This window comes from Bison bison, unplaced genomic scaffold, assembly GCF_000754665.1.
Source record: "Bison bison bison isolate TAMUID 2011002044 unplaced genomic scaffold, Bison_UMD1.0 scf7180017864327, whole genome shotgun sequence".
In the NCBI taxonomy this organism is placed as follows: Eukaryota; Metazoa; Chordata; class Mammalia; order Artiodactyla; family Bovidae; genus Bison; species Bison bison.
The window spans coordinates 5674106-5683109 of NW_011494899.1; the positions used below are offsets into that span (position 1 = coordinate 5674106).

Consider the following 9004-nt stretch of genomic DNA (forward strand, 5'->3'; position numbering starts at 1 on the left):
TGGGGGTGGTGGGGTACGCACCTTGGTCGCAGTGGATGCCGTACTTGCCCTCAGCGCAGGTCTCACAGGCCGTCCCGCTGAAGCCCCGCCCACACTCACACACGCCTGTGCCATTGGCTCCGTCCAAGCAGATCCCATTTCCGAAGCAGACGTTCTCAGGTTTCCCTGGGCAAGGCTGGCACTGGGGGCCAAAGTAGCCCGCGCAGCATTCTCTTGTCTGAAACAGAAGGGCCAGGCTGGGTGGGGACAGGGCCATACCGCTGTCCTTTGGACGTGTCCAGCCACAGTGTGGACATTTTGCAGGCGGGACTGCATGCGTGCCCGTAGCCTTAAACATGTGGAATGGTTATAAGGGACGGGGACAGCATCCCCCAAGAACGGGGCAGGGGGCATGCAATTTCCACGGGTGCCAGCACCAGCATGGAGGCTTCTGCTGAAGAGCTAGGAAGGACCTGAAGGAAAAAGGCAAGCAGGAAGAGAGGGTGAAGAAAAGTGAGAAGGGAGGAGGGGCAGCAGGAAGAAAGTCATGTAGGTGATGCCAGATGGGCCCTGTTGTTGTTTAGTCGCTAAGTGGTCTCCGACTCTTTGCGACTCCATAGACTGTAGTCTGCCAGACTCCTCTGTCCATGGGATTTCCCAGGCAAGAATACTGGAGCGGGTTGCCATTTCCTTCTGCAGGGGATCTTCCCGACCCAGGGATGGAACCCATGTCTCCTGCATTGCAGGCGGATTCTTTACCACTGAGCCACCTGGGAGGGGCCCTGGTCATCCCCAAACCTGGCCCCTGTGTGTTGTGTTATTTCATCTGGTACTGAAGGTTGGGAGGCAGGTGAGACCTCTGATGTTCTGTAATGACTCTTATTTCCGGGAAGCCCTGCAGGATTATCTGCTTGCTTGGGCCTGCTTTTATTCTTGAGTGCACTAAAACACAACATCTCCTGCAGCTGCATGCTCCACAACTTAACAGCTGAATCACTTGCCTCTAGGATTGGCAGAGGCTGTGTCTTCTGTGAAAGGAGCGGGACAGGATGTTATAGAGAATTTTCCTGCAGATTCCAAAGCCACAGCCGAGAGGTCCCTAGCCCTGGGGTTCCACTTTTCTAAATGACCAGGCGCCCCTGTTCTTGCTTTAGGGAGTTGCCCATTTCCTGTCTCTTTCCCTTTCTTGTGAGAACAGGAAGATCCTCTTAGCCTCCTGGTCCCTCTGTTTCTTCATCATGAGACGAAAATTGCAGCTGTCACCAATGTACTGACTTGTAGGGCTATCCTGAGTTTTAGTGCTACTCTGGCTATTTTGAGTGACCACTGTAATGGAGATAATGAGGGGACTTCCCTGGAGGTCCACTGGTTAAGAATCCGCCTTGTAATGCAGGGCATGTGGGTTTCAGCCCTGGTCAGGGAACTAAGATCCCACATATCATGGGGCAACTCAGCTCATGCACCAGAACTAGAGAGCCCATGTGCCACAACGAAAGATCCTACATGATGCAGTGAAGGTCTCATATGCTGCAACTAAGACCTGATGCAGCTAAATAAATAAATATTTAAAAATAATGAGAAGGAAGGCAAGATGGCAGAAGGAATCCATGCAAAAGCACTTTGAAAAGTATAGCATATGATCATGTTTCTCAATATTACTGCCATTGTTAGAAGGCTTATTAAATTGTTATACTCACAATGACGGTTTTCACACACTTTGGCTGGCACCCTAAGAACGGGGATCGCCTGCCCATGAAATAAATGGTATAGAGACATCTCCTCATCTCTTGGCCCTATGAAATAACAGCAATTATATTAATATTAGCTTTTCAGTTAGGACAAAGCTTTCCAATCTCTGAAAGCAAGGGGGTGGGTGATACATTGCTGTCTCTCTAATTGAAATGTTCTGGAAAGGGAGGGGGTTGGCTTCTTGGAGCTGCTTCATAAAAAAGAAAATGCAACATTGAAATGTTGGCTGCCAGAATACTAGGTGGCAAAATGCAGATAATTATCCCTTAAAGTGATACTCCATAAACAGAACTTTTCTTTAGAAGATTAGTTCAGGTTAGGAAGAATCATAGAGTATCTCAGATAAAAGCATCTTCCCAACCCTCCACATTGAACTGAGACTTAGTTTCTTTTTATTTATTGGTTGATGGTTGCCTGGTCTGAGGCCGGATTAAAGCTGTTTACAAAGACTTATACAAGAGTAAATGCAAACTCAAGTAAGAAGAGTCAGCATTGTTATTGTCATAAATTGCTATTGTGCCATGGAAGGTGCGTGTGTGTTGATTCTTTGTAATTGTTGGATCCTCTGAAGCACTTTTTTCCTGTAAACAGGTATAAGAAACATAGACAGGTCATTCATTCAGAGATATGTGTATCGCCCCCCAAGTCTGTCATGTGTTTCTTTGCGAAAGTTAGTTATAACTTCAACCATAAAGGGAATCAGGAAGGTGGGACTCCTCAAGGCTTGAAACAGTGTTTCTGTGAAGTCCACTTCCTCTGATAAGATTTCCTGCTCCTGTCCTCAACCAGCTACTGGGATATGAAAGATGTAGAAACTGAAAAATCCCTTCTTCCATTGGGCGCTGATTGAGATGAGCTCCTGTTTCTATTTATTTATTAATAAAAATTTGGTTCAAATTTGCTTTGGTTCAAAACAGTGGATTCAAGACTTTAGAAAGATGCATACAAGATTAAGAAGGTGAGATTAAATTAAAACCCAGTGAAGGAAGGAGGGCAGTGAAATGAGGTGTGCTGGAGACTCTAATTCAGACCTTCCTGTGATCCAGAAACAGTTTTATCAAAGAAGATATCAAAGAAATACTTACTAGCGGTTTAGTTCCAAATGGGCAGATGGGCGGCTGGGGACACTTTCCACACTTTCCCTTGGTAAAACACAGAGGCAAAGTGAGTATTTCATGGTTATTACTTTTAATCAAAACAAGGCTGCAAATATTTTCCAGACTTGAGGCTGAAGGTTTCAGGCTATAGAAATGCAAATCAGAAGCTCATCTGGCTAACCTCTTTCCTGTCCTTTGAGCCAAACACTTCAGCTACTTCGGGTCATGGACATTGGAGCATCACTTTCTCCACTATACATTTCAGATGCATGTAATTTTGTAACATGTGCGAGTCTTAACTCAATTAAATCCTAATTCCTTTAACACCAACTCTCATTTATTGAAAACCCGCTATTTAGTGAATTGGGCCAGACTGTGAGATTAAAGAATGCATCACCCACAGTGCCCCCAGCCCTAGGGGCACACTGTCCAACTGAGAGCTCAGCATGGAGATAATACCCACTGTCATGAGACAAAGATTCGCAGGTGAAGAATGACAGACATTTTAAAAGTATCAGCCTGTTGCAAAACAGGAGGAGGCCAATGTGACTAGTTCTTAACTTGGCACCTATGGATGGTATAGCTTGGTCATTCACAGCTCTCGCTCTGGGGCCAGACTGCCTGGACTTGAACTCCTTCTTTGCCACTTGGTAGCTCTGTGAACCTGGGGATGTCACTTAATCTCTCTATGGCTCATTTTCCCCATCTGCAAAATGGGCAGAGTGATAGTGCTTACTCTGTAGGGTGTTGTGAGGATTCCATGGGTTAATACATGTAAAATGTTTGGAGCAGTGCCTAGCACATAAAAAGTGCCCAACAGATGTTAACAGTTATCATTATTACTGAGAGAACCTATACCATCTCATGGAGTAAAAAGTCTCAATTACTTGTCCTATATTATACTGAAACGATCCATTTCCATATTTTCTCTCCTGGTAGATGATGGTGGGCCCAACCCTGCCCATGGGTGTACAGGGCTCCTTCCCTATGCCTATGCTGGGCATGACACATTTTCCTCTTGAGGAAGACCATGGCTTTGAAATCCTGCTCAACACAACCCTTCAGGCAGCCTTTCCAAGGCATACAAGGCACTAGACTGTGAGCCCATTGAGGGCAAGGGTCATGTCTTATTTATTTCTGTAGACCCACAACCAAGTATGCTCTTAGAGATGTTCCTTTAGTGGTTTTTTGAACTGAATTGAGATACTCTGATAGATGAGTCCCAGGCTTTCAAAATTATAAAAAATAAGCCAACACTCTTTAGTTACATCATTGGTCTTGGATAGAACTTACTCGTACGATAGTAGTGTCGTTAATGTCACATCTATTCTTCTGAATTTCCAGCACTTTCCCCAAGCCATGGATCACTCCCTTGTCAGTGGCTACATTGGTGTAGTTTATCGGAGCCTCATTTACATAGAGCTGTGAACAGGAAGGTTAACTATCAATTTTTACCACAGTGGTTTTAAGGGAAATAAGGACGATAGGGATTGGAGGATGTCAACATGACGCTAGCCTAGGAGATTCTGCAATATTCACCTGGCAGGTACAGCACATTGTACAGGAGACAGCTCTGCCCTAGGAGAGGGGAGTCTGAGTGACAGTTCTGCACCTGGTGCCTTCTATCTGTGTGACCTTGGGCCAGTTGCTTTTCCTCTTTGAACCTCAATTTCCTCCTTTGTAAAAAGAAGAGGTTGTTCCTGATAATCTCTAAGTTTTCTCTCCATCATCCAAATGATCAGTTTTCACTGTTCAAAAAATTCTGAATCACGATCACTATGTTAGTACCATTGATAATATGTCTCCAAGGATGTGCTCAGCTGTGCTAGTTATTGGTGGCCTCAGAGGTGTAGATGCCTTCCACAGCCAAGACATAGAGAATGAAACTTAGCACCCTTTTAGCATATCTCTGCTTCCTGGTTACCTTGCAAGCACCCCTCAGTAAGACTAAATTACCGTTATACGAGAATAAAAATAGTATTTGAGTGTTTTAGAGTTTGCAAAAATGTGTTCTACCAGATAAACCACTTTCTAGGGTGTGGCGACTACTCAGAGGTCTGCATTAACCGTATCATGTTTTCCTTGGGGCTTCTCTGGTGTCCGCAGGACGTTTGTACTGTCTTTGTTTGTACCGTCTTTGCCTAGTGTGTCAGTAAGTGTGTAAGACATGGGAACTAAATTTCTAACTTAAATTCAACTTTGAGTTATAACTTGTTTGGTTTTGATTTTTTTAAATCGGAGGATATCTTAATGATTGTTTAGTGCAAAATAAGTAAAGCCATTAATTCATTCCTGAGTATAATTAATATAACTGAAAACAAATGGCTGTTTGAAAACCTGAGGGGTCATACTTGTGTGTGTGTATAGCTGTAGCAGGGCTGAGGTTGGGAGAAGAGGGAATTCTTTGTTGTACTAAACAGATGTCAACTTCATATCTAATGAGCATTTAAAAATGATTACCATCTCCCATACTCCCCAATGCATCAAGAGTGAAGTGACGCTCTTAAGTGTTTAAACTTGAACTTCCACCGACTGTTAAAGTCCCTGATGATTTACTTGGACTCAAGTGAATTTCCGTGGGATGTTGGGCAGAATCATGACTGAGGTGCACAGAAGTGGTCCAGGGCCTGTGGAGGTTTGGAGAAGCAGCAGGGGCCTCACTTGTGGAGTCAAAGGGTGATCACAAAACAAATCTGCAGAATTCCAAGAGGCTGAGCTGATTTAAAATATCAAAATGTCAGAACTTCTGATGTTGTAATACTGTTGATTTGGCATAGAAAAATCTGAACCATTTTTATTATGAGATATACTTGAAGAATTACAAGCTGCATTAGAATTTTGATCTGAACACAAATCTCTTCATTTAGACAGCATTTTCCCACATCTCTGTTGTCCTGAGAGTGAATGAGTTATCAATAAAAGCAAAACCTCTATTGTAAGATAGAACTATTTAAGATAAAGTCTCTATTGTAAAAGACAAAAAAAAAAAAAAAAAAGCTCTAGATCAAAGACTTTTCAAACACATGGAAAATAAACATGACAGAATCAAAACTGATTCAACTAACCAGAATATTCATTTCTACATGAAGAAATAAACGATAACAAAGATAAAAACAAACATATAAGGTCCTTATCAACAAAAATTGCCTTACTTGGAAAAAAAAAAGGAAATGTATTTAAAAGGATCTCCTCAAAATTATTGCACAATAGGTAAGATTATTTATAGGAGTCAGAGGGAAATATTTGCCATTCGATTATTCTCTAAGTAATGAAAAACCAGAAAGACTTAAAAAAAAAACAACCCAAAACCTGAGCATGTTAAGAAAAAAAGCAGCTGTACGCAAAATTCACTTGGGCTTCAGTGATGATAACACTGAGAATATTGATTCCAAAATTGTGCTTTTTAAAAAAAATTCACTTTTTTACAGGGAACAATATTACGGCTTAAAAATTTGGGATTAAATTTTCATCATTTTAATATAGTGCTTAGTTTCTCCTAAATAATCATTAGTTTTTATTACCTTTTCTTGTGAGAATTTATACCAGAGTCACATAGTGAATTTCTTATTGAATTTTCCGATTGATTGTTTCACTGGTTATTTGACATAGGTACATAGAATTGCATACTGAAATGTTTAAAATATGTATTTAGTCTCAATTCTTTTTACAAATTCTAAACACTTTAAGTGCTTAGAGGTTGTGTGAGATTAATACTGGGATACTGGGGTGGGGGCAGTTGGCCCTAGGTCTGCAGTCTGTATGAACAAGCAATGGTAATATTGTTCATTCATGTGGCTGCTGGATCCTTCCTTCACATGTCAGGTGGCTCCTTACACCCTGGGGCCATGCCACTTTGGGGGGTTACTTTTGGCTGCCAGGTTCCCTGCCATCTTGGAGGTGGCTTGTGGACTGTCTGTTATTAGGAAGCAGAACTGAAGGGCCCTGTGACTGTTGGGATTCAATCCCCAGACCAGTCAGACCACACTGATGGTCTGAGGGCTGGTGATGGGGTGGACAAGGGGGAGCTTCCCAGTCTGGCCCAGTCATTACTTTGTGGTGGAACACAGACAGCTGTCTGCTGTGGATAAGGCTGAGGAAGTGGTCATGAAGATTATCCAATGCAAAAGTGATGGCGGATGGCAGAGCTAGGACGCCCATTGTGTTTTCAGAGGAAGGATCGCACCTGGTCATCATGGAGGAAGAAGCCGAGGAGGTAGGAGAAGCCCAGCATGGTCTCCCGGTGCATGCCATTGTGCAGGTCATTCTTCAGCAGCTTCTCCTCTAAGACCACGTGATACCTGAGTATGTCTTCCTCCTGGATGACACACAGAAGGGAAAGTCAGCCCACAGGTCCACCAGTCCCTGGGCACTCACTGGGCTACTCACTGGGCATCATCCCAGCTGCATCTCATCACGCTTGCAGTGGCAGCTGAATCTGAATGGCAGAGACCTGTGACTCCCAGAGTGGTTTTATCATGTTCCCCTCTTCTTCAAGACGCCAGCACCAGCCTGGCAATGCCTTCTCCAAGGGCCCCCAGGGACCCTCCTCCAACATCAGAGCCACTAGACGAATGGGCCCTGCCCCTCACAGGTCTGAGTCACTGCTTCTCTGGGCCCCTCCATGTTTCTAAGTTTTAGTTGCCCTGACCTCTTTCTTTTCTTCTCCCAGCCTTTGGGGTTATAGATGCTTCTATGCTATCTCTATTTTACCTTTCAATTATATTTATATAGCTTTATACCCAATAAACAATTCATAATATTAAATTTTTTCTGGTATGGTTTCTGTCTCCTGATGGACCCTAATTTTTTTTTTTTTTTTTAGTAATAATTTTTACCTTTCTATACTAATATCTTTTTCATGGAAGGGTACTTTAAATAGACTTGTGAATACATGTCAATCTCAAACTCCCAATCTATCCCCCTCCCCACACCCTGATAGACTCTGATTGGTGCAAGGACCAAGCCCCCTCCTCTAATGTCCTGTTGGGACAAAGTACCAGCATGGGACAAGCGAGGAAAGAAGATTTAATTTTAAATCCAATTCAAAATGTTGATAACTACAAGGGGCTGGTTAAAAATTTTTTTTTTTTTTTTACTTAATTGAGGTTGTGTTTGTGGCTGAAAGTGATAAGCCTTTCTGTGAGATTGCCTGAGGTTTTATCCCAGGGCAGTTAATGAATGTTTTCTGCTACACAGGTTCAAAGGGATGGGGGAGGAATGGGGAGACAAAGAAAAGATGATTTCCACTTCTGTTCCAGGAGTGCTGCTCTCTCAACATTCCAGTTACAAAAATCTAATGCCCAGAGTTTTCATCTAATTGGAGAACTAAGACCTACTCACCTGCAAAGACATTTCCTTATATGAGGTGTAGAAGTGCTATGGGGTGTACAGATGGTCTGAACTCAGAGGCAGAAGAGATTATCTGCAGCTAAGGGGCCAGTTAAGGGCCTCATAGTCAACAAAAGAGTCTGAAATACTGTAGTTGGGTGCAATCTCAAAAATGACAGAGTGATCTCTGTTTGTTTCAAAGGCAAACAATTCAATATCACAGTAATTCAAGACTATGCCCCAACCAGTAATGCTGAAGAAGCTGAAGTTGAATGGTTCTATGAAGACCTATAAGACCTTCTAGAACTAACACCCAAAAAAGATGTCCTTTTCATCATAGGGGACTGGAATGCAAAAGTAGAAAGTCAAGAGATACCTGGAGTAACAGGCAAATTTGGCCTTGGAGTACAGAATGAAGCAGGGAAAAGGCTAATAGAGTTTTGCTAAGAGAACGAACTGATCATAGCAAATACCCTCTTCCAACAACACAAGAGAAGACTCTACACATGGACATCACCAGAGAGTCAATACCAAAATCAGATTGACTATATTCTTTGCAGCCAAAGATGGAGAAGCTCTATACAGTCAGCAAAAACAAGACTGGGAACTGACTATGGCTTAGATCATGAACTCTTTATTGCCAAATTCAGACTTAAATTGAAGAAAGTAGGGAAAACCACTAGACCATTCAGGTATGACCTAAACCAAATCCCTTAAAATTATACAGTGGAAGTGACAAATAGATTCAAGGGATTAGATCTGATAGAGTGCCTGAAGAACTATGGACAGAGGTTCATGACATTGTACAGGAGGCAGTGATCAAGACCATCCCCAAGAAAAAGAAATGCAAA

The 9004-nt window shown here is 42.7% G+C and overlaps 1 protein-coding gene across 1 annotated transcript in view; it reads right to left on the reverse strand.

The window, feature by feature from the left end:
* Positions 1 to 9004, reverse strand: part of STAB2 (stabilin 2) — a 169621-nt gene that overhangs the window by 66668 nt on the left and 93949 nt on the right. The window contains exons 34-38 of the mRNA XM_010853421.1: positions 7009 to 7140; positions 4119 to 4247; positions 2814 to 2870; positions 1677 to 1772; positions 22 to 217 (exon numbers count right to left, since the gene is read on the reverse strand). Of these exons, the coding sequence (XP_010851723.1) occupies positions 22 to 217; positions 1677 to 1772; positions 2814 to 2870; positions 4119 to 4247; positions 7009 to 7140 (610 nt within the window). The remainder of the gene's footprint in view (positions 1 to 21; positions 218 to 1676; positions 1773 to 2813; positions 2871 to 4118; positions 4248 to 7008; positions 7141 to 9004) is intronic.